The following is a 25,962-nucleotide window of genomic DNA, read 5'->3' on the forward strand; positions in this document are numbered from 1 at the left end:
GGAAATTTGTATATCCCCAACGAAGACTAAATGCAAAATTTCAGCCATTTCATTGCTATATTGAGGCCATAACCTTCAAAACACCAAAAATCGGAAGATATCCTTCTATGAGAGTTATATAAAAACGAGAACCTGGACAATACTTTACGGAATTATTGATACACCCCTCGCATACTTAACATAGAAATCCAGTCATTTCGTTTTAATAATGAGGTTCACACCTCAAACATACCGAAAGTAGGACGGTATCGTAACATGGAGGCTCTATTAAATCGTGGATCCCCACCGACAATTCTCTGGAACTTTATACAACATTTCAGTCATTTCGGTGAGATATAGGGGCTACATCTAATCGTGAACCTGTACCTAGAAATTTCTGGAGGAAAATTTTGTAACTCCAACGAAACCTAAAAGCAAATTTCAGTCATTTCGGTTGAATAATGTAGCTAAATCTTTCAAAACACCGAAAATCTATGGGGGGCTATATGAAGACGTAGACCCACACCGAAAAATTTTTGGTGGAAAGTTTTATACGCACAATGAAGACTAAGTATCAAATGTCAGCCATTTCAGTGGAATATTGAGGCCATAACCTTTAAAATACCGAAAATCGGACGGTACCTACCGAAAATCGGACAAGGGGGCTCTATTAAATTGTGGATCTCTACCGACAATTCTCTGTAGGAATATGTTATTAGAGGCAAAAACCTTGAAAATACCGAAAATCGGAAGGTACCTTCTATGGGAGCTTTATGAAAACGTGACCCTATGCTGAAAAAATTTTGGAGGAATGTGTTGTAACCTCAAAGAAGACTAAATACCAAATTTCAGACATTTCGGTGAGAAAGTGTGGCTATAACCTTCAAAATACCGAAAATCGGAGGGGATCGTTCTATAGGGGCTATATAAAAACTTGGACCTATATCAAAAATTCTCTGCAGCAATGTTGTATATCCGCAACGAAGCATATACACAGAATTTTACCCATTTCTGTAGGATAATGTGCTTTAAACTTCGAAAATACCGAAAATCAGGAGGGGGCTATATCAAAACGTGGTCCTATACCGACAATTCTTTGCAGGATTGCTGTATACCCCAACGAAGACTGTATACCGAATTTTATCCATTCCTGTAAGACAATGCGGCTAAAAATCTTCAAAATGCTGAAAATCGGGCGGTACCCTTCTATGGAGGCTATATCAAAACGTGGATCTAAAGCGACAAATTTTAGTGGAAAGTTTTGTAGGTCCAAAGAATACCACATTTCAGCAACTTTGTTTGTTTGGCTAAAACCTTCAAAATACCGAAAATAGGAAGTAAAGGCCTGCGTACATAAGCTGCTCTGCCTGATTGCCTTGCTTTCCTGCTTCATTTTTGACATAATAAAAATAAAAGAATAAAGAAGGCCGAGGAAATTTCGAACTGGGTTGCCCTTTTCTTTTTTATTCTTTTATCAGAAGTAAGCAAGGTAAGTAGGCAAGGCAGCTTATGTACGCAGGCCTTAATCGTTCTATGGGGCCTTTATGAAACCGTGGACAAATTTTTGCAAGAAGCCTCAAAGAGGACTAAGTGCCAAATGTCAGAGATTTCGGAAAGATAATGTTGCAAAACCTTCAATATACAGAAAATCGGGAGTTTCCCTTCTACGGGGGCTATATCAAAACGTGGACCGATATATTCCATTTTCAATACCAAACATCCTAGAAGTAATAGAAACTTCTGTACCAAATTATAAAACTCTATCTAAAATATCGCGAGCTGTACCTAGATTTCAAAAGACGGGTGGACAAACGGACGTGCAAACGGTCATGGTTATATCGACTTAGGATTGTATTCTGATCAAGAATATATACTTTATAGGGTCTCCTATGAATATTTCGATGTTGCAACACATGATCAGTTTAATTATACCCGCTACATAAGCTGTGTTCCAGAACTAAAAAGTTTTTACAACTTTTACGACTTTTACACATTTTACCCGAAAAAGCGTTCCCGTACACAAAAAAGTTGTAAAATGTTCACTTCTCTTTAAACAAAAATGGCGCTGAATGGCGCTCTCTTTAAAAACTTTTTACTCGAAAAATTTGAGCGTGTAAAAAATAGTAATATGGTTGCCGGCGTCTGATTGGCTGATACGCCGACTTTGACATTTGTTCCAGTTTTTTTGACGTATTTTCCATTTTTCCGTTCCCGAACTACTTCAAAAAACTTTTGTGTGAGAAAACATTTTTTTACAGTTCTCTCTTTTACGAGTTTTACTATTAAAAAGTACGGGAACGAAGCTATAATGTTGGATTGCATAAAATTAATTTAATGTAGCGTATAAGTAATATTAATTATATCTATATAGGCGTATAATTAATGTGAAATTTATTTTGAATATGTAGTTATGACTATTTTTGTTAATATGTACATATGTATATAGTTTTTATCAGTGTCACCGTGGTAGAATTGTTAAGGCCTGCGTACATAAGCTGCCTCGCCTGGTTGCCTTGCTTGCTTCTGATAAAAGAATAAAAAATAAAAGGGCAACCCAGTCCGAAATTTGCTCCGCCTCCTTTATTCTTTTATTTTTATTGTGTCAAAAATGAAGCAGGAAAGCAAGGGAACCAGGCAAAGCAGCTCATGTACGCAGGCCTTTAGAATGCCCGCCTTTCAATCTGAATGCCGAAAACCAATCACCAGGCTAAGCAACATCAATTGTGCCAAACATTCTCAGAGTAATGTTGGTTTACAGTGGCAGTATTTTTATGTCATTTTTAGAAACGATTTTCCGATAAAGGGGAAAGTCCATATCATGGAGGCCATGAAATATACAGGGCAATTTATGTCGATAAAGGGAATATTTTTGTCGATTCGGCAACAATATTTCATAATTAAGTGATTTTAGTCGTTTTCATCGTGTTGAAAAATCTATTTTAAAAGAATTTAACTTATTAAAGGCCTGGGTACGTAAACAGCCTCGTCGTCTGGCTTTATTGCCTTGCGTAATTTTTGACATAATAAACATAAATGAATAAGGAAGAAAAGGGAAATCTAATTCGAAATTGGCTCGGCCTTCTTTGTTCTTTAATTTTTATTATGTGAGAAATGAAGCAGGCAAGCACGGCAAACGGGCGAGGCTGCTTATGTACCCATACCTTAAGATTATTTTCCGTGCGGAAAATTCCGAGGGAAATATTCGTGATTGGCCTAATAGTATCGAGCTGCTCTCATTAATGTGAGAGATGTATCTCTTTGTCCTCTAAGTTATGTTAGTGGGAAATACATTATTGTTGTGCATTATATAAAGTTAAGATGGCAACTCTATTACTTGCAGACCATCAACTTCTTTTTACAAAACTGTCAATCATGTTCGTTTTTTATTTAACTATGCAATTAATTTGCATATTTAAGGGTGTCAGTACATAATTTACATTGTAACAACCAACAGCTTCATATGAACTGTCATTAAGTTAACAAATGGACATGCATAGATTGAATGACATAGCACAGAGACAAGGTGAAAATTACAAAGTTTTATTAATATTTGTCATGAGACGATTTAATTGATAAAATATTACAAAAAAGTGTTCCAATATAATAACATGCAAAAAAATTAAAAAAACTCTGTTTAAATAAAGTTATTTCCTCTTTGAACTACTTAACTAAGGCTCCTTGAACCAAAGCCAATAGTTTCTAACAACTTTTTTTTACATTTCAAAAAACAATGTAGCAATGTTATAAATTAACATGACTTATAACACTTTTCAAATTAAACAATGTCCGTTTATACACAACGTACATAAATACATATGTACGTAAATATATTTACAAAAGGTGAAGCCCATTTCCACTTTATGTTTTTTTTTTTTTTTTTTTGGCCAGAGGTGCACCATTGCAAATAAACATAAAATTTCGCTTAAAACCCACACTCAATTGACAGACATTCATGTTTATTCACTTACCATTACATATTTCGTTTCTTAACAAAGTATCGTACTGAGTATCGAAATCTGTTGATTTTAAGACTCACTTTGTTTTGTTAAATACAATAAAAGGAGTTTGCCGCCAATAAGTTAATGTGGACAATATATTTTGCTTTGTTTTTTTTTTTTTTTTAATTTGCAATGGAACATAAACACCACATGTGTGGGAGTACAAACATTACATTAAGTGTTTGTGGCGCCAATGTTCAGAAAGTGATGTCTCTTAACAAACTAACAAAAAAGGAATTGTCAAACTTTTTCAACAATTTTTAATAAAATTATTAATTAAGAAGTTATGTACTTGATTGAGCACAATTTTTAGTTGTTATTTTTTCTTATATTTGGGTACCCTCAACCATAATATGGAGAGTATAATAGGTACTTTACGTTATTTTACATATATCTTGTCACTTTGCAAACATTGCAAAAGTGACAACTCATTTGTAAAAAACATATCGTGTAAAGTACCCATAATAGACATTGTCATTTCATTTGTAGGACATCGTAATATTCATCGGAGACCCTATAAAGTGTACATATTCTTGATCAGAATAAAGCTCTAAGTCGATATAACCCGGTTCGTCTGTTGAAATCAAGATACAGGATATAATATTTATGATAGAATTGTCTAATTTGGTACACAAGTTTATATTACTCCTAGGATGTTTGGTATTTAAAATGGGATATATCGGTCACGTTTTGATATAGCCCCCATAGAACGGCACCACCTGAATTTCGGTATTTTGAAGGTTTTAGCCGCATTATCACACTGAACTGGCTGAAATTTGGTACTTAGTCTTTCATGGGAATATAAATCTTTCTCCCAGAAATTTGTCGGTATTGGTCCACGCCTTCATATAGCCCCCATAGAACAGTACCTCCCGATTTCCAGTGTTTTAAAAATTTCAGTCACTTTCTCTTACCAAAATGGCTGAAATTTGGTATTTGATCTAATTTGGGCAGCAAAACATTCCCCCAGAAATCTGTCGCTATAGGTCCACGTTTTGATACAGCCCCATATAACGGTACCTCCCGGTATTTTGAAATTTGTAGCCTCATTATCCCACCGAAATGCCTGAAAATTAGTTTTTCGTCTTCTTTGGGCTACAAAAAATTTCCCCCGAAATTTGTCTGTACAGGTCCACGTCTTGGTATATCCCCCTATAATGTTACTGTCCGATTTTGGGATTTTTAAAGATTTTGGCCATATTATCTAATATAATAATCTAAAATAATATGCATATATTATTATCATTTTTGCAAATTCGACATTTAAAGCTCCATGAGGTCAGTCAGTCTCTAAAAAAATTTGGCACCATATGTCCACATTTTGAGATCTTTAGATAAGTTTTCCGACCAAAATAGCTCTAATTTGCAAGTTTATAGTGTTTATAGAACTGATCCACAAATAGACATATAACATATAACGGTTCCTCCGGACCGAAGTTAATATAAATTCATACAGCGGGTTCTCAGATTGAAGTCTTTTAAAGGATTTTTCTACTGAAGTGGTTGAAACTTGTTCTTTCGGATTCTCAATGGTTAGAAAACCTCGACATATCCTATACAGTTATATAACCCCATATGAAGATATCTACAGATTTTACGTATTTTAATGGTTGTACACTAGGCTTATGACTTTTTTACAATCTCGTATACCTGTATGATATTTTGATAAGTTATTACCTAAGATTACATAAAATCTTAATTATAAGATGATTCGATAAAAAAGCTTCCGAACGAAAAGCTCTTAAAGTTTTTATTTTTCAAAATCTTAATTATGAGGTGATTCGATAAAAAAGGTTGCGCAAAAAAAACTTATAAAGTTTTTATTTTTCAAAACTTTTGAAAATTGTTTGAAATCGCTGTAAGCAGATATATAACTAAAAACAAGGCATAACCAAAATGGCATGACCGTTTGTTTCTCACTAATTTTATCATCTTATTATTACATATATATCATTTTATATTATATATAACTTTACTTCAATTATAAGAAAAATTAAAATTGGTTTCTGCGGTTCATTTTTCAATACTTAAATGGAATAAAAGCTATTTTAGTCATTAATAACTTATTTATGATACAATGGAATGAATGTTATTTTAGGCATTTATAGGCAAAAGTTCACTAATTCTCACTACAGAAAATCATTTTTGAGAAAAAATGTCAAAAAGTCATAACCCTATTGTGCACTATCCAATATATATATTTGGCCAATTTGGTTATCCGGTTTGTCAATTAATTATCATTAATAATAATAAAATAATGTCCCAGCCACGGCAGATTTCTTATGATGTTGTAGATTACAGCAGGTTCCACAGTTGAATAGAAGGTTAGACACGGTGGAAAGTGAACACCTACACAGGAGGTGCTCGATCGTCTTCATCTCCTCCTCATCCTCACAGAGTCTGCAATAGTCAGTAACATCCTCAACCCATTTAATGGTAAATGCGTTGATAGAGCAGTGTCCAGTGATGACTCCCGTCATTACACTAACTTCGTCTTTACTCAGGTTCAACAGAGAATTCGTTCTTTTGACTGACAGAGACGGCCAAATGGATCTTTCCACAATGCACCTAGGTTCATTATGCCATAATTCACTGGCTCTTTCGTCAGAGAACGTTTCAATCCTTTGGAAAAAGTGACAAATGGGTGGTTTGATGGAGTCAGCGATTGCTAAATCTGTAGACTGCGATCCTCGTCTAGCTAATTCATCTGCTCTTTCATTACCGATATAGTCGTGGTGTCCTGGTATCCAGCATAGCAGAAAGCCGTTAGTTAGCGTTCCCAAGGCTGATCTACACTTAAGGACGACATCGGACTTGATGTTGCAGGATTTGATGGCTTTTAGAGCCGCTTGACTATCCACAAAGATAGTCACCGGTTCAAAGATTTCTGCATCCAAACTTTTTATCAATTCCGCTGCCTTCCAAATCGCGAAGATTTCAGCCTGGGAGACACTACAGTTGCTATCTAGCCTGTAAGCGTACTCAAGAGATAGCTTTTCACAGTAGACGCAGGCCCCGTACCTTCCTCCAACTTGAAACCGTCTGTATAAAAAGCCAGACTGTCCACAGGGGGGTTACTGCGATTCCAGTCGTCCCTACTAGGCATAACGACATCTATATCGACAAATCTCAGGACTGGTGATATATAGTCGCTCAGTTTTCCGCGTTGGTTCACATTGATACCTGATTCATTCAGGATGCGTCCATACCCATAGGTACAACCCCGCCAGAGATTCTGTTCATGCAGCCTTAAGGCACTACGAGTTGCCTGACACTTTATGCTGAGGCTCAGAGGTCTTAGGTTCATGCAGCCTTAGGGCACTACGAGTTGCCTGACACTTTATGCTGAGTCTCAGAGGTCTCAGGTTCAGCAGTGTGTTCAGAGCAGCTAGGGGTGTGCTTCTGGTGGCTCCAGTTATTAGAATCGCGGCAGCTCTTTGCACCTTGTCAAATTTGCTGGATGTCGATTTTTGGCGTAGTGAGTGCCACCAAACTAGAGAACCATAGGATAAGATGGGTCTAACCACGCTGTTATACAACCACTGTATAATCGATGGGTTTAAACCCTAACTTTTCCCAATAGAATTCTTGCAATTCTTCTTGAATAAAGTGCAATCAGTCCTCTCTTCTTCCTGTTCCATCGCAATTGACAGTCCAGGATTGTACCAAGGTACTTTGCCTCGGGCGAGAGCTGAAGCTGAACTCCATCCAGTGTTGGTGGAAAAAAGTCGCTTTCTCGTGAACATTACCAGTTCGTCTTAGTTGGGTTTACTCCAAGGCCGTTGGCCTTAGCCCAGCGCGACAGCATCGATAGGGCTCCTTGCATATGCTCCGAAATGGTTGACGGAAACTTACCGGAAATCAATGGTACTACGTCGACCGCATAGGCAACAACTTCGGTACCTTGATTATCCAGCTACGTCAGAATATTGTTTATAACAAATAGTCACAGTAACGGTGAGAGCACTCCACCCTGGGAGATGCCTCTAGTTCATAGCCGACCAAGAAGAGCGAGCGCTTAAATTGTTTATGTGTGGGTAAAATTACACTGACAGAACAGGGTGATGATTTTCATATTGAGTGTGAAATGAAAAAATATATTGTTGGCGCGTTCGCTTTGTATGACTTAAATTAAAAATAATATAAATAACTTCATAATTTGAAAAGTATTTTTCTTCATATGTTAATTTTTTTGAGAGAAAAAACAAATTGTATATAAAAATGATTTTTTAAGACCTTCTAAGCATACATACATTTTTTTATTGTTGCATTGCAGACGAGGCTTTCTGCGTCATTAAAAATATTAATACAAAACAAAAACCATTTCAAATTCTTCCCTCCACATATTTGCTGTACAACTGCAAAATCTTTTCTGTGTACCCAAAAATAAACAAATAAAGCGGCATCAACCTGCTTGCATGAAATTCAGTACAAGACTGAAGTAAAAAAATCAAAACATTTGCTCTCTTACTTTGCGTTCGGGTTGCGTGTGTGTGATTTGCCGAAAAACTTCGTAACCAAATCAATACCCACGAACGGGTTTGCTCTAGTTACTGTTTTTCTAATTTTTGTCTCCCCAATATTGGAGTTTATAATTCTGCTTTCTAGCATATTATTTATACAACAAGTTAGGGTTTCGGGTGTGTTAACTTTTTTAAGAGGTCATATAAACAAATATCAAAAATTATGGTAAAAATTAACATTTACGAAAAAATTTTAATATGAAAAAAATAATTTAAAATATGTTGCTGGGAAATGAAACAAAAAGCTTTGTAATATTTGTAGTACGCTGTATTTATATGATATACATAGATGAAAAAGCATTCTTTTGAAGTATGTAAAGTTCTCGAATTATTGAGCATGACACTTCGGCTCTTTTCCAAAAAGACATCATAAGGCTCTGGAACCGAGCAATAGCCTTCGGTTCGCATGCAATATTTGTTCGAAAGGACTTTTTGGTCAATTACATACATTACAAATTTGGCAAATCTTTATTCACACATTTTATTTTAATTGGTATGTATTGTCAATTAATTACTACTACATACGATGATTTAAAAATTCAATATGAGGAAGTCTGAAAATATTCGCTTTCCATTTTAGGAGCCGAAACAAATAGGCAATTAAATTATGCACACTTTATTTTCGTTATTGTTTATTTGAAATAAATTTGTATTTGTCTGACGCCGATTTGTTGTACATGTCTCTAGGTAATATTTCATTTAAATCAAATAATGTGAATTTTTAATTAATACTCTATAAATACCTTACTGTGTTGTTATTTAAAAAATCCAAATGAACGTGAGGAATTTAAATATTCCATGTTTTAAAAAATTCTAATAGACATTAGCTATTTTTTCGATTTGTTTTCAATTATTTAATATGTTAGACAGCAAAGTTGTGGTACAATAAAAAAATGTAATAAATATTTTTTAAATAATAAATATTGAGACATAAACAAGGCGGAACATTTTGTGAGGGCGAGATGTGTATGTTGTTTGTTTATTCTACTTGTGCCTATTTCTATTTAATTACTAATTAGAACTATTTAATATTCTACAAACATAAATTCTACATAGATAATTTGTCAATGTTTTTAATTTTTTTTCTTAATTTTATTCATTGAAAGAAATCAATAAAGACACCGCTTTAATAGAGAATACTGGCTAACACCTATACATCGGAAAGATTTTTATTTTTGAAAATTTCATATTCAACTTACCGTCAACGCAGACTGGCCTAACGTTTTTGGCTGCTTATTCAATTTGCAACCATCTTTTATGTATATTTACTGGGCATTCCACAATCCGCTCCCTGGGCACAAGTGGGTTAGCACTCAGCCATTCTTCCTCAAATATCGAAACAGTCATATACCCAATACTTTTAAATAGAATAGAATTCGTGTCATTCATCATTATTGTATTTAAACAAATCAATTATCAGTAAATTATTGTTTGTTGTTTTGGTAAATGTGTCATATTCTAATCTCGTTTTTTCTTTTTGCTAACCTATGTACCTTTGATAACTTTATTCGTATTCAATAATAAACTCCTCTGTCTGACGTCCCTATTTCAGGAAAAAATATAATGAAAAAATAATAATTAAATTATATCTAATATGTCAAGTATATATTTCAAGTATGATTGGTTTCATAAATATGCAGGGTGTCTCATTAAATTACTCAAAGTGCATTTGTAATATAAGTAGACTCGTGAATAATGTACTATTCGTAAAAAAAATAGATTGTTAATGTCATTGTATTTTTTTTCATAAAAATACATATCAGGGATGGGAAATCAGGTATGGTAATGCGATACTAACTAACAGAATAATCATCAAAAAACCAGATAAAAATTTAAAGTAAGGATATTGTGTAAAATAACACTATGCCACACTGAAAATGCAACCAACTTCTAGTATGCATTTTTGGAAAGTACATATTTAGACTAAAAAAACCCTAGTAGGGTTTTGTCCTGTCAGATCCAGTTCGGATTTTATGGCCTTTTCTAAACAGGGCTAAAGCTACACGTTTTTGCATTTATCAGGCCTTTATCTCAGAAAAGAATAGGAACTTGGCCTTGATGTCTTTAGCAATATTGTAGCCCTAAACTAGTAGAACTTATCTTTTGAAAAAACCACATAAGAAAAACTCCATCTAGAGCATCAATATCTATAAAATATAGAAAATTTTACATAATTGCTGTAATTCTGGTCAGTATCGGCTAAACTATTGGGAGTTGAACCAAGTAACCTTTTGCAAAAATCTTCCAAATAAAGTTCTCAACAATTCTTTAGAACATTTTGAAACTCTAAAATGCTTACTTCATGTTGTTTCAGCGGTATTTTGCATCATATCTTTTACAACACGTATTTCAAACACCGTTCACACCATTTCGCATTTTTTATTAAATCGTCGTTGAAAAATGTACTGAAAACAACGGGATAGAGGCATTTTACAACAATGACATGTTCTGAAGAGTAATGTATGAAAAAATTAACGGTTTTGGAGATACGGTGCGAAATGTATAAAAATTATGAAATTTTTGCATATATTTTGAAATCTGAGGCAATAAATGTAGCTTTTCGAGTTCATTACTTCTCCAAATATTTTATTCTTGTTCTTATCTACAAATTTGCTTCAGAGGTCAGAAGAAGATTCGCATTGGTTTCAGAGATATAGCCCCGAATTTATTTAAAAACTCAATATTTAACCATGTTTAGATGGGGCCATAAAATCCGAGCTGGATCTGACACAACAAAACCCAACTAGGGTTTCTTGTCTGTACTTTCAAAAAATCCTCAGTTCGAATTGTTTGCACAAGATCACCTTAAAAATGTTGCACAGTGTAAAAAGTCTGTTTCTGTATGTAATGTGTGCGAATAAAACTCGCCTAAACTTTTGTGTGTTTTACCGCCTGTTCATGTATGTCGCACGGAAACCTGTACGAAAGGAAAGCAGTCGCTCGCTTCCATCTAAAAATGCGTTCATGTATTTCGCAAACTATCGTGCGACTGCCGTTACGTATCCTATGCGAAATACTACTAATTTGAATGTACATTTGTACAACTATGTTCCATAAATGAGAGCCAAATGAGAAATGAAAACAAAATCCACATATACATACAAATATTGGAAAATGTGTGATTTGTTTTGTTTGAAAAATAAAATGTGTCGGTATTTTGAATTATTTTATTTAATTGCTTTCTTCAAAATAATAAATGAAGCCGCCATTGAAACGTGTCTGTAAAATTTTTATTTTGTTTCAAGAATGTGTTGCATAAATTTGTTTTAAGATTTTCGGTGTTATTCGCGAGTTTACGTTCTACTCGGCAGCTACAAAGCAAGTGAGTGATTTTGACATTCTCTTTCTATAAGAGACAGTCCTTTCGAAATACATAAACCCAAATTTAATGGAAAAGTGTACGTTTACGTGTTATTTCGTATGGCTTGTCGGTTGCACAGATTTTCGTTTCGAAGGTGTTTACATGAACAGAAAATGATTTTTTTCCACTTCCGAAGCGCAAGAAACCTTTCGGTCGACATACATGAACAGGCTGTTAAATTTTTTTTGTTTTGATGCAAAAGCAAAGCTAAAAATATTTCGAAAAATAAAGTTTGGACGTGTTTCATTCGCATACATTTTCGTTTCAACATACAGAAATAAGCTGAAAGTGTTTTTAGTTTGAAAGAGTACGAAATGTCCAAAAAGGTAATAAATTGTACTGTACAGTATACACTTTGTTGAATGACAAATTGTTAATATGATATGTGTGATGCATACTTTTAGGCGCCAAAATATTATTTTGGCAAATTCATGGCACAATAATACAGGTACAGCGGCAAAAACAGCTGGTTATCACACTAATTGTAAAAATTCATTATTGTGAATAAAAACACATACAAAATGTAAACAAGCAATTCACAAAAATACATTATTGTGACCAAATTTGACGTTTGGTATGATTTGATGTAACACCTTCTTATTCCACCATGGACAAATTGATATCTCATTTATTCTATTAACGCTCCCAGTCCGTTCCATCAAATGTATTATATTTGACATTTAGCAATATTTTTACATGCACAGAAATTATTTTAGCACTAAGATGGTTCAACAGGAAACCATATGTTTGTCCTTTCTATTTTACTCGTATTTGCTTCGGTTCCATTGCAAAGCGAAAAATCGTACATATCTTCTCTATATTTTCCCACCTCTGCTCATATCTCCACACCGACATTTGTATTCATAGCAATAATAATACCACATTGTTCAGCAGCTTATATACATTGAGGTTTTCTCTGCTATCTTATCAGTCATAGAATAGAAAAAAATACCAACTCTAAAGATAACATTTAATTTTATTTGCCTGAGATAAAATTTATATGAAATATTATTACAATTTCATAAAGCCATGAAAGTGAGAGAGAAAAAAATCACAATAACAATTGCTCTTAAAAATAGAAAGAAAATAACAATAATCAGCTATTCAATTAAAAGGGCAAACGTAAAACCATGCAAAATTGCTGCTCGTTTAGCGTTAGCTGATTTTAGTCTATCTAGCTTATTTAAGGTTGGTGGTTGTTGGGGTGTAATTCTTGGTAAGATTTATTCGAATAAACCAACAAATAAGGTCATTAATTGAAGGCGGTTATAATTTTAATTATATTTTAATATTAATAACTGTAGACATATTTTTGTTTTAGTTATTTAATTTCTTTACAATATTTTAAATGTCAATTATTATGGCCTGTTTCTGTAATTTCAAATTCGTTCAAATTACTACCAAACTCCTGTTGTTGATTGAAAACCAAAATGAAGCAAATATTTTTTTAATAAACAGAAGTTTGGTAGTGGTTCGAACGAATTTGTATTCGAATCGTATTAGTGAAACTGGAGGTTGTTATCATTAAAAATTCGACTAAATTACTTTTCTAATAATTTTCTTTCTTTTTTTCCTTTTTGCTTCCTTACAGTTTTCCATCAATCACACCATGTCACGCCAGTCCAGACTGGTGCTACTCTTACTCCTCTCTATAGGGGTTTGTCATGTAGCCGTCTCCAGTACTCCACATTCTTTGAATATTGTTCACGATGATATACCCGATGATCAGTTGGATTTGAATGATGACATTATAACGGCGGAACCGGTTAAGCCAGTAGAACAGCAACAACACATACGTATTTCCACACCTAAAGTTAAGGATATACCAGTTGTATCAACTACCAGCTCAAAGAGTGAATCATCCTTCTCAACACCATCTACAACCCAAAAAACTTTGAGTGATAATACCATCGATGATTTGGTCGAAGCAGCAAAACACTCAGAAGCTTTATCAAAGGATGAAAGGTATGTTGCACCAACACATTTTTATAAGTTTTTTTTTATTTTTTGCAATCAAGATAAGGCATAAGAGTGGAACATATTCTGAAGGTCTCTCATGTCTAAAATCGTTGAGGCTTTTAGGCGCTGTCTGGGCAATAGTTGCGGACTTTTCGAGCAGGAATGCTTAAGAAATGTAGACCACATTTACCGTAGACTACCCTCCACCATGAAATATTCTTATCTTAACAATTATAATTAGTTTTCTCTCTACTACAAAAGTACCTATATCCATAAGTCGTAGTAGAGAATTTTTCTGACCACAGAAAGCCCCAAAGGCCAAATTACATCCAATTCAGACAAAAATGTAGGTAAAAACCTAAAAATACCTGAAATCGGGTGGATCTATGCTCAAAATGTAGGTTAAGATGTTGGAGACCCCTCGGAACCCTAAATGCCAAATTACAGCCAAATCAGACTGAAACTGTAGTCCAATATCCAAAATGGGCGGCGGTACAATTATGTAGAGCTATTCCAAAATGTGGATCTATGTCCAAAATTTCTGGTGGAGAATGTTTTTTGATCACTGTGTATCCTATATGCCAAATTACATATAATATGTGCGGAAAAGTTCGATAAAACATCAAAATGGCTGAAATAGGGCGGTACCATTATATGGAGAATTTTCCAAAACGTAGACCTATGTCCACAATTTCTGGCGGATAAGTTTTAAACATAAAGTTGCATTTAAAATGTGCTGAAAATGTAGGTGAAAACTTCAAAATAGCTGAAATCGGGCGGTTCCATTATATAGAGACTTTTCCAAAACGTGGACCTATGTCCACAATTTCTGGCGGATTAGTTTTTTGACCACTCTGAACTCTAAACGTAAAATTGCATCTAAAACTGCCTGAAAATGTAGATGAAAACTTCAAAATAGCTGAAATCGGGAGGAACCCTTATATGGGGGCTTATCCTAAACATGGACCTATGCCCACAATTTTTGGTGCAGGAACCCTAATTGCAGGAACCCTATTACACTGTTTAACTCCATTGCCCGGATCTCAGCAATTGATACGACTGTTCTGATACACCCTCGAATCAAGTGGCACCATCTGTTGAATAATAGCTTTGTCACATAGCCTCGACTTAGACTGACAATTGGGCAGACAATATTCCCTACCGTAGGCCTTCCATTATCTTTGCTCGTCGTTACAGACTCATAAGGTATATGCGAAGATCAGACAGATGTACTGAATAACCAGCGCTGATCTTCCCACTATCCTTCTTCGACACCGGGGCGTACGAGGTGTACCGACTTTGATAGTGTCGGTCGGATTCATCGCAACAGGCTATTGGTCCTCTAAAGACCATGACAATCTTTCCCACACCTGGTTATGAATGAGTTTTGGTTGACATGAGGCAAACAGTGATAGAACAATCGCGTCTCTTCCCGCTACGCATCAGTTGTTGTTGAATTTTTTTACAAGTTCCAGGTCCAGTCTGTGACCTGGTCGCATTAACCAACATAACATTGCCTTTTGAACTGGAAGTTTAATCTAAGGTCTTCGAAACCTTCTAAACCATTACTGGCTGGGAGTGTGTCATCGGCTTCGAGTTCACTTATGCAGTTGAACAGGGGCTATGTGCTCACCTTTAAGGAGCCTTGACAGGAGGTAACCCTTTTTGCGATCCTCCTTGACAGTAATGACGTAAATCTATTTCAAAAGACATGCGTCGAAAACAACAATCACATGAAAAAATGTGTAAGTGATGCCAAGTTTGTTCTTGTAGTTTTCTTGTCGACGTTATAACGCGGCACTCAACGGAACCTGCCGAGACCTTAGGGGTCAAATACATACGGTCACAACGGACCGTATGTGCTGAGGCCTTTAAAGTGCCAACCACAATCGATCTCTTAAACGGGGCGTTAATGTCCATCAAACCAAAAGTCGAATGTCCTATAGATCTTAACAATTTGGGAAGCGAAATCGTTCAGATTTCGTTTCGATTTCTATACGAATTTTTCGTAGGGGATTTCGTTTCGAATTCGGAGCGAAATGTCGGAAATAAGTTGCCTTCAAATATACCAATGATTTTCTTCCGATTTCAGAGCGGAAATAAATTTCCTGTTGCACAACAAAAACCGCCGTTACTTTATGTATGTATCTAACAACTAATAAACCAGAAGACGTTAGCTTTGTTTTGATTTGTTGTCGCAAAAACAAATTTATTGGTCATAAAGTTCGCATATACAATTTTTAATTTTTTTTAATATATACAATTTGTATGAAAATTCGGAAAGTTCATCCGATTTTCACACGACGTTATTTCCGAAATCGTTCAGAAATCTGTACTGAGATTAGGAACAAAAAATTTCTCGTCCGAATTTCCCAAGCATTTTTTTTTTTTTTTTATTTTGATTCGAAATGGATCCGATTTCGCTCCGACATTTCGTTTCGAAATTATGTTAACCGATTTTCGTACCGATTTCGTTACGATGTCGGTACTATTGGTTTGCTGGGTGTATAAAAAACTAGCACATGAAAATGTCGTAAGTAGACTCCTAATTCTTCAATGTATCTCTTAGGTCTAACAGCTCAACTCGAAAGAGAATTAATTAAATATCACTATAAATGACCTTCGCCTTAATAAGGCAAAAATAAAAAAATAAAAAGATGCCATGTTTTCTTTTGAAGTTTTTATTTGGTTTTTACAACGTCATGCTCAACAGACCGATTTATCTTAAGCCATGTTTACATTAGAGATTTCAGCCGGGTTAAGCTTCTTTATGAGGACTTATTTGACGTATACGCAATCGAATTGACATTTCAAACCGAGTAGATTTACTAAATCCAGTTATATGTAAACGTACTATTAAACGGCGTTTGCCTCAGAGCTTTTTTTCCGGGTTAACCTTCTTTAAAAGGATTTATTTGACGTTTGCGCTAAGGAATTGACATTTGAAGCCCAGTGCGTTTATTAAATCCGGTTAAGTGTAATCGGGGTATTAGCCCCTTAAGTGCCGACCAGAATATGTCCGTTATGTGCCGAGTTAACCGTTAAAACAACAATTACTTGAAATAAGGTTTAAGTGATGCCAAGTTTTCTTTTGAAGTTTTCATGTAGTTGTTGTTTTAACGCATAAAGCTGAAAACACATCCAACGTTTGAGTAAAGTTTTGTGTCATATCTGGTAGATAAATAAAAGGCAAAGTGCTGCCAAGTTCCAATTTTTCTTAATTCTTCTATCTGAAATTACACAAAACTTTAAGCATAGTAAACACGGTCCAACAAAACTGACAGTCATCGAGGTCTATTTCGTTAATATCAAAGTCTAGCTGAATAATTACATTCCTAATCACTAAATTATACCTTAAATGTTGTATTTTAATCATTTTTAGCTAACAAAAAGTTTTTATTTGCCAGAAAATTGCCGTAAAAGTACGTTGACTTTCAGTTTTGTTGGACCGTGTGTACTATGCTTTACTCAAATGTTGAATGTGTTTTCAGCTTAACGCAACCCTACTCAACGGACCAATTCTGATTGGCTCTCAATTGAATGACTGTAAAAAAGTCTTCGTTTCAAAAGATTTCCTAGAGTTTCTGTTTTTTTTTCTGTAGAACATTTCCACTAATAAATATCTCCATTTGTTAAATTATTAAGAACATAGACCCTTCGGAGGGATCTGTTATTGAACAGAAAATACCCTTTGTCATTTTCCCTATTTATTTGCACTTTATTAATTATTATTTATTTATTTTCTTTTAGATTCCAAAAACTTGTTGCCAAGAAATTCAACAGTACCACAACAACAACTACCACGACTACAGTTAAGCCAACCGAGGAAACTTATGATGACAACTATGATGATAACTATGATTATGATGATGAATACAATTATGATGAGACAACAACAACACCAACTAAGAAGTCAAAGAATAAAGCCAAATTGACAACCGCCGTGCCAAAATTGCAAAAGAAACCAATTGAGACTAAAGACATGAAGGGAGAACCCAAGGTAAGATAATTTAATAGGAAAATAATTTACAAGATTTTTTTACGAAATCTTTTACAAAAAAGAAACAAATGTGGTAATAGGAAAATATTTTGAGAGAGATCATAAGTATTGTAACCATGCAAAACTATATATTGTAGTTGCAAGCAAATAACCTGCGTCAGATAACAAATGAGAGGTAACATTGCTAAAAATAAATATTTCCCACGAACATTCCTTAAGGGACAAGAAGAGACTTCTCTCATATCAATGAGAGCAGCACGATTCTGTATTTATTTAGCTCAATGATATGTAATCTCCTTTTTATCACCGATTCCGAACTGTATGCCCTACGACACGACTTGTATAGGAGTTGTACGTGGCTGAAATATTCTCAGGAAATATAAGCCAACCTAACGCAACGTTTCTATTTCTCTCAAAATGTTATTCATTTGACCGCATTCTATTTCTATTCAGATTCTTCTACTTCTTACCCTTCTGTTGGAATATTATTTTAAAACATTTTTTTTGTTTTTTTTTTTTTTTGCTTTCGCAGACCTCCACCGTTAAACCTACGCTTGAAGACAATAACAAAGAATCCAATAATATTGAATTCCACGATGACAACACTTTGAATGTTAACGATGAAGACGATGATGATGATTACGACGATGAAGATGATGACGATTTCGATAATGAAAACGATATTAATGACGATGATGATGCTAACTATACCGATAGTGTACCATGCCCACGTTACTGTGTCTGTGAACGTAATATCAACAGCTATTTGGTGGCCTACTGTAGTCGGTAAGTAAATTGGAATTTTTGCATTTCAAAAAACATAGGGGAACTATGAAACAAACCATTGGTGTCCAAAATAAATGAGGGAGAATTGATGGGAGAGTAATGTTCCGTAGTTAAACAACGGTTGACATAGCTCTCATTTGAATCCGTTATTCTCTGTTGTTACGACAACGTGCAGTCGTTGACATCAATGGAAACGAACACTCAAATCACAAATATTCCTGGGGAATTCAATTCCCACGGAATAGATTTTTCTCCAGAAAACATTCCTCCAATCACGAATAATTTGCGGGAAATAGTTATTGAATTTGACAGCACTGACGGTGTTTTTTTTATACCTTGTGTACCCTTAAAGGCCGCTGCACATACGGCGCAAATGCAAATATGCAAATAGATGCATCAACATGCATTGCAACAACCATATGAAAACTTCATGAACAAACTTGGCATCACTTACATATTTTTCATGTGGTTTTTGTTTTTAAGGCGTGACGCGACGCACAACGGATCGTGCCGAGAGCTTTAAGACCATACGGTCCGTAGTGCGTCGCGTCACGTTTTGAAAACAACAACCACATGAAAAATGTGTAAGTGATGCCAAGTTTGTTATTGAAGTTTTCATGTGGTTGTTGTATCGCGACGCTCAACGGGCCGTATGTGCCGCGACCTTAAGATTTTTTGTAAACTCCCTTCAGTTTAGCAGGAGAATTTTTTTTTTTGCAGAAATACACATGTTTAATAGCGTTAATTCTCCCACGGACATTTTTCGAGCGGATTTTTTGTTTGTGATAATAAAAAAGGGAGAAGATATAAATTCGTAACGGAATTTTCATTCGTGATTGGGCAGATAGAGTAATATTAAATTAGACGTTTTTCGAAACATATCAGATGTAATTTGAAACATTTGGTTTTTAATTCGAGAATTCCATTTGTAATTCGAATCATTTCATTTGCAATTAAAATTATGCCATTTATTATTCAAATTATTCTACTTATGAATTATTCAAATTATGTATTACATTATATTTAAAATAATTCCCTTCAAAATTCGAATTTATCCACTTGAAATTGTACACCAAGTGTGGAGGTAAACTCCTTCTTCTCCTTCTGTTCTCATTGCAAGTGATGCATTATTTCCAAAACTAAACTTTAAATACTAAAATTGTTTTTTATTTCTATTTTCAGCATTGATCCTGGTACCCAGAAATTCGGTAAAGACATTACCGATTTGGTTGTTACCGATGTTGGACCCAAATATCCCATACTCTTGGGCTATAATTTCTTCCTGCAATTGGGCTTGAAACATGTCTCCTCGATTAAGATTTCGAATTGTACCATTGAATATTTGCATCCAGATGCTTTCAATGGTTTGGATGATTTATTCTCGGTGAATTTAACCAATGTTGGTTTGGCCATTATCAATCCCGATACATTTGCCAAGAATAAGAAATTGCGCATGTTAACCATTTCCGGCAATGATTTGAGTGTTATGTCCAGTTTACACTATTTGTTGAAGGTAAGTTGTCACACACACAATACACAGGCAAATGCGAATTTTAATACCGCTTCTCCCATTTCAGTCTTCCAGCATTGAAGAATTAGATTTGTCCCGCAATAATCTCATGGAATTGAATCCCAATGCCTTTTCCCAGCTCACCAATGTGATTTACATTAACTTGTCGCAAAACAATTTGCAAAAGATTCCCGATCATGTGTTCGATACCATTGACACCATTGAGGAATTGGATTTGTCCTACAACTCGTTGAAGACATTGCCACCTGGTATCTTCAATCGCACCGCATTGGCCATTTTGCACCTGAAATACAATTCCATCTCAAATGATTTACGTTTTGGCACCTCAGATTTGCAACAATTGGATTTGAGTTTCAATCAAATTCACACCGTCCACCATGGCATGTTCGACAAAATGTCCAGCTTGACTAACTTGAACTTGAAGGGCAATGGTTTAACAAAGATTCAACCAGATTCTTTCTTGACCCTTAAGAACTTGCGTCACATTGATTTGTCCATCAACGAATTGGAACAGGTTTCCAGCATGATGTTCTACAAGAATTCGGAATTGGATGTGATTCGTTTGAACGACAATCCTCGTTTGAGTCAATTGCCCACCGATGGTTTCCGCAGCTATAATGGCTACTTCACTGTCTACTATTTCGACATTTCCAACTGTGCCATTAGCTCCTTGGGCCACAGAACCTTCTCGACCATGCCCCATTTGGCCACCCTGAAATTGGCCTGGAACAATATCAACAATTTGGACCGTGACACCTTTGCCAACCTGAAGAAATTGGTGGACTTGGATTTGAGCAATAATTTGATTGCCAAGCTGGATGAATTGATCTTTATGAATAACAATGACATGGCTAAGTTGAATTTGGCCGGTAATCCCATACACAAGCTGTCCGTGCGCCTGTTCTTGCCTTTGAATAAACTTCGTGAATTGGATGTCAGCGACTGTGAATTGAAGACTCTGTTGAGCGACAATCAATTTGGTGTTGGCCGCAAATATAAATTCTACGAAACCTTGAGGTCTTTCAATGTGTCCTCCAATCAAATTCGCAAAATCCATTCCAGTGATGTACGTCAATTCAAGAACCTAAGAAGCCTAGACATCAGCATGAATCCTCTAAAATGTAATGAAGATTTCCAAGACTTTATCAGCTATGTATCGTTGAGTACTCAAATGATGCCACATAAAATGGCCAGCTTGGAGAATTTGGATAGTGACAGCAGTGTATTGCAACATCAGGCTCAAGCTGGCTGGTCCGCTTTGGCCCATGAGGTATGCAAACATGAAGATTTCACACACAAAAAGAATTTGGATGAAAATAAGATTGAAGAACGTTTGGAGGAGAATGACAAAGACTTGGAAGAAGATGCCAAGAACATGTTGAGTATTATGGAAAGGAGACGTTTGGATAAGATCCTTAGAGATTCCCGCAAATCATTCCATGACGCTGGTGGTGATAATAATGAAGACGATGAAGATGATACCGATGAATTCAATAATGCCGAGGAAGAAAAGGATGATGAGAATACGGCCGATGATGAAAGTAACTATGATGATGATGAGGATGACAATAATGATGATGCCGATAATGATGATGAAGATGATGAAATCTATGATGATTACAACAAGAAGGCTGAAATCTCAAAGAACATTAAGGATCACGGTATTCGCGTGCAAGAAGTCGATTTGGAAAAGGAAACTAGAGATGATCGTTTGTTGAGTAAGTTGAGGGAGAAATTTTATAATGTATTTTTTATTTGCGGGAAGAGATCAGATTGGAGATTATTTAGTATTTCTATAAAAGCATTTTAGGTCTCCGCAAAGGAGATTGGTTTTCTACAGAAAAATTGTTGAGAGCTTATCACACACAGAAAAAAGACTGCTTGTAGTTAACCTAAAAGTATTCCTTGTAGAATATATTTGTAGCTTCTTTATAAAAGAGAAGATTATTGAATCTTCCCATAGAAGAATATTAGACCTGAAGACCATTGGATATTCTTAAAGAAGACTATCGAATATACTTTTTAAGATTGTCTTGAATCTTCCATAGGAAATTTTGCTCCTCCTATATGATAAGGAAATTGTTGGTCATCTTTGAATATCTTAGTTATTGGGACTTAAGCCTTTCTACAAGAAGACCTTCTATATTCTACAAAGGAATTTAAAAAAAGGCATACATGATTTTAAACTATTAGTTCTAAATATGAAGACCTCCAGGTAAATATGAAGACCTCCAGAAGATCGAATGGTCCTCTATACGAAGACTTAATGGTATTCTATATGAAGACCTAATGGTCTCCTATACGAAGACCTAATGGTCCTCTATATGAAGACCTAATGGTCTTCTATATGAAGACCTAATGGTCTTCTATATGAAGACCTAATGGTCTTCTATATGAAGACCTAATGGTTTTCTATATGAAGATCTAATGGTCTTCTATATGAAGACCAATGGTATTCTATATGAAGACCTAATGGTCTTCTATATGGAAACCTTAATGTCTTCTATATGAAGACCTAATGGTCCTCTATATGAAGACCTAATGGTCTTCTATATGAAGACCTAATGGTCTTCTATATGAAGACCTAATGGTCTTCTATATGAAGACCTAATGGTTTTCTATATGAAGATCTAATGGTCTTCTATATGAAGACCAATGGTATTCTATATGAAGACCTAATGGTCTTCTATATGGAAACCTTAATGTCTTCTATATGAAGACCTAATGGTCCTCTATATGAAGACCTAATGGTCTTCTATATGAAGACCTAATTGACTTTTATGAAGACATTAATGTATTCTATAAGAAGACCTAATGGTCTTCTATATAAAGACCTAATGGTCTTCTATATAAAGACCTAATGGTCTTCTATACGAAGACCTAATGGTCCTCTATATGAAGACCTAATGGTCTTCTATATGAAGACCTAATGGTCTTCTATATGAAGACCTAATGGTCTTCTATATGAAGACCTAATGGTCTTCTATATGAAGACCAAATGGTCTTCTATATAAAGACCTAATGGTCTTCTATATGAAGATCTAATGGTCTTCTATATGAAGACCAATGGTATTCTATATGAAGACCTTAATGTCTTCTATATGAAGACCTAATGGTCTTCTATATAAAGACCTAATGGTCTTCTATATGAATACCTAATGGTCTATGAAGACCTAATGGTCTTCTTTATGAAGACCTAATGGTCTTCTATATGAAGACCTAATGGTCTTCTATATGAAGATCTAAGGGTCTTCTATATGAATACCAATGGTATTCTATATGAAGACCTAATGGTCTTCTATATGAAGACCTTAATGTCTTCTATATGAATACCTCAATGACTTCTATATGAAGACCTAATGGTCTTCTATATGAAGACCTAATGGTCTTCTATATTAAGACCTAATGGTCTTCTATATGAAGACCTAATGGTCTTCCATATGAAAACCTTTTGGTCTTCTATATGAAGACCTAATGGTCTTCTATATGAAGACCTAATGGTCTTCTATATGAAGACCTAATGGTCTTCTATATGAAGACCTAATGGTCTTCTATATTAAGACCTAATGGTCTTCTATATGAAGACCTAATGGTCTTTTATATGAAGACCTAATGGTCTTCTATATGAAGACCTAATGGTCTTCTATATGAAGATCTAATGGTCTTCTATATGAAGACCAAATGATCTTCTATATGAAGACCTTAATGTCTTCTATATGAAGACCTTAATGTCTTCTATATGAAGACCTTAATGTCTTCTATATGAAAATCTAATGGTCTTCTATATGAAGACCTAATGGTATGTTCTTCTAAAGGAATACCTAATGGTATTCTATATGAAGACCTAATGGTATTCTATATGAAGACCTAATGGTCTTGTATATGAAGACCTAATGGTCTTCTATATGTAGACCTAATGGTCTACAATATAAACACCTAATGGTCTTCCATATGAAGACCTAATGGTCTTCTATATGAAGACCTAATGGTCTTCTACATGAAGACCTAATGGTCTTCTATATGAAGACCAAATGGTCTTGTATATGAAGACATAATTGTCTTATATATGAAGACCTTAATATCTTCTATATGAAGACATAATGGTCTTCTTTATGAAGACATAATGGTCTTCTATATGAAGATCTAATGTGTCTTCTATATGGAAGCCTAGGGGCCTTCGATATGAGAACCTACTAACCTTATATAAGAAGACTTTCAGGCTTCTACAAACATGTCTCTTTTCTTTTATCAGAAGACCTATACGAGAGACTTTTCGCTCTTCTATGAATTTCTTTGGCCCTTACACAAAAACAATATGTTCTTCTTTTAATCATTTACCTTTTATTCCTTTATCTTCTTTAATTTATTTGCTTGCTTATTAATTTTTCTTCCTTTTTCTATGTTTCTTCCCCTCCTAGACAAATTCAAGATTATCGATGCCAAGCGCAAACATTACAGCGAAGAAGATGATGATGAAGAAGAAGATGATGACGACGATGATGATGATGAATATGAAGAACGCATTATCGAACGCGGACGCATCTATTATGGCGGTTACAAATTCTTTATTCCAGTTATTATCATTGTCACCTGTGTATTGATCATTCTCTTGGCCATTGCCAAGATTGTATCGATGGTTATGCGTAAACGTGGTGAACGTTATCGTATGTCATTGTTGCAGGCTCGCAATAATTCCATAGTCTACCAGAAGCTTTCCGAAGATATTGTGCCACCCAAAGAGCCTAAACAACCCAAAGTACATCGATATGCACCGATTAGCAGTGCCTAAATAAAAATAGCGGAGTTAACAGCCAGAAGTGTAAAGCAGAGATGAAAGAAATGTTAGGAATGGCGTGAGAGACTCTTATAAGACATAAATGTCAGCGGTATTTTCGTCTAGCCGAAACTTTTCCAACAGAGGTTTAGAGTTTTTTTTTTTTTTAATTTTTATTTGTAGATTTATTATAAAAAAGACAACAAGCAAAAACAAAACTATTTTTAAAAATGTAACTTAAAAACACTTAAAATTAAAGTATTTTACAACAATTCATGTTAGCATTTCCAGGGAGAAAATAAAATCCCCCAATCCCTAAAATTTTCTATGTTTTTTTTTTCTTTTTTGATTTTGAGCTACTAAAAACTTTGATGAGAGTTTATTTTTAGCGTTTATATATAAATAATATTTTATAAAAAAAAAACAAATACCATACATAAATAAAATAATTAATATGTAATAAGTTAAGATTGAGTTATTAACTATTTTCAAAAGAATTCCAAGAAAAAAGACAACAAATAAACAACAAAACAACAACAACACAAAGACATGGTTATTTCCCTTATTTTATTATATAGTTAAACAAAATTACCAGGGTTATGTATACAGAGCAACATCCAGGTTTTGAAGAAAACTCTAAATTAAATTATAGGCTGAGAGGCAGATTTTTACATTAAAATTTCAAGAAATTACCTTGTCGAAATGAAAATAGACAAAAAATGGGCCTACATATCATTATAAACCTTTTTCTTATTAGGTACGTTCGATAACTTCGAAAGTAAATATTACTTGCAAGTTCTTGTGAGTACTTGCAACAACTTCTCAGTTCTATTTTACTGAACAAGTTTGTTATCGAACAGCATTTTGTAAATGTTTGTACAAATTTTTGGGTTATCGAACAGACCTATTAAACAATGCATAGTTTTAACCCAATAACTAAATGGTATTCCACTTCCACCCTGAAAATAAAACCACTTTCCTATTACAGTATAGCTAATGATGGTCCTCTTCTCTAATTGGATAACCCATTTTCATTTGTACTTAGTTCATT

At 34.7% G+C, this 25,962-nt stretch overlaps 1 protein-coding gene across 7 annotated transcripts in view; it reads left to right on the forward strand.

Annotated features, from left to right (window-relative positions):
- Gp150 (leucine-rich repeat domain-containing glycoprotein 150) overlaps positions 1 to 25,457 on the forward strand; it is a 132,370-nt gene extending 106,913 nt beyond the window's left edge. For 6 of the 7 annotated variants that reach the window (XM_073989566.1, XM_073989568.1, XM_073989571.1 and 3 more), the window contains 6 exons: positions 13,453 to 13,826; positions 17,571 to 17,820; positions 18,353 to 18,606; positions 19,789 to 20,119; positions 20,184 to 21,855; positions 24,556 to 25,457. In XM_073989566.1, the coding sequence (XP_073845667.1) occupies positions 13,471 to 13,826; positions 17,571 to 17,820; positions 18,353 to 18,606; positions 19,789 to 20,119; positions 20,184 to 21,855; positions 24,556 to 24,926 (3,234 nt within the window). In that variant the 5' untranslated portion in view covers positions 13,453 to 13,470 and the 3' untranslated portion in view covers positions 24,927 to 25,457. Of the gene's footprint in view, positions 1 to 12,884; positions 13,078 to 13,452; positions 13,827 to 17,570; positions 17,821 to 18,352; positions 18,607 to 19,788; positions 20,120 to 20,183; positions 21,856 to 24,555 lie in introns of those variants that run through there. The other variant, XM_073989573.1, reaches the window with a different exon arrangement.
- Positions 25,458 to 25,962: the final 505 nt, after the last annotated feature.

This window comes from Musca autumnalis, unplaced genomic scaffold (assembly GCF_047663935.1).
Source record: "Musca autumnalis isolate F117 unplaced genomic scaffold, ASM4766393v1 scaffold_5, whole genome shotgun sequence".
Taxonomy (NCBI): domain Eukaryota; kingdom Metazoa; phylum Arthropoda; class Insecta; order Diptera; family Muscidae; genus Musca; species Musca autumnalis.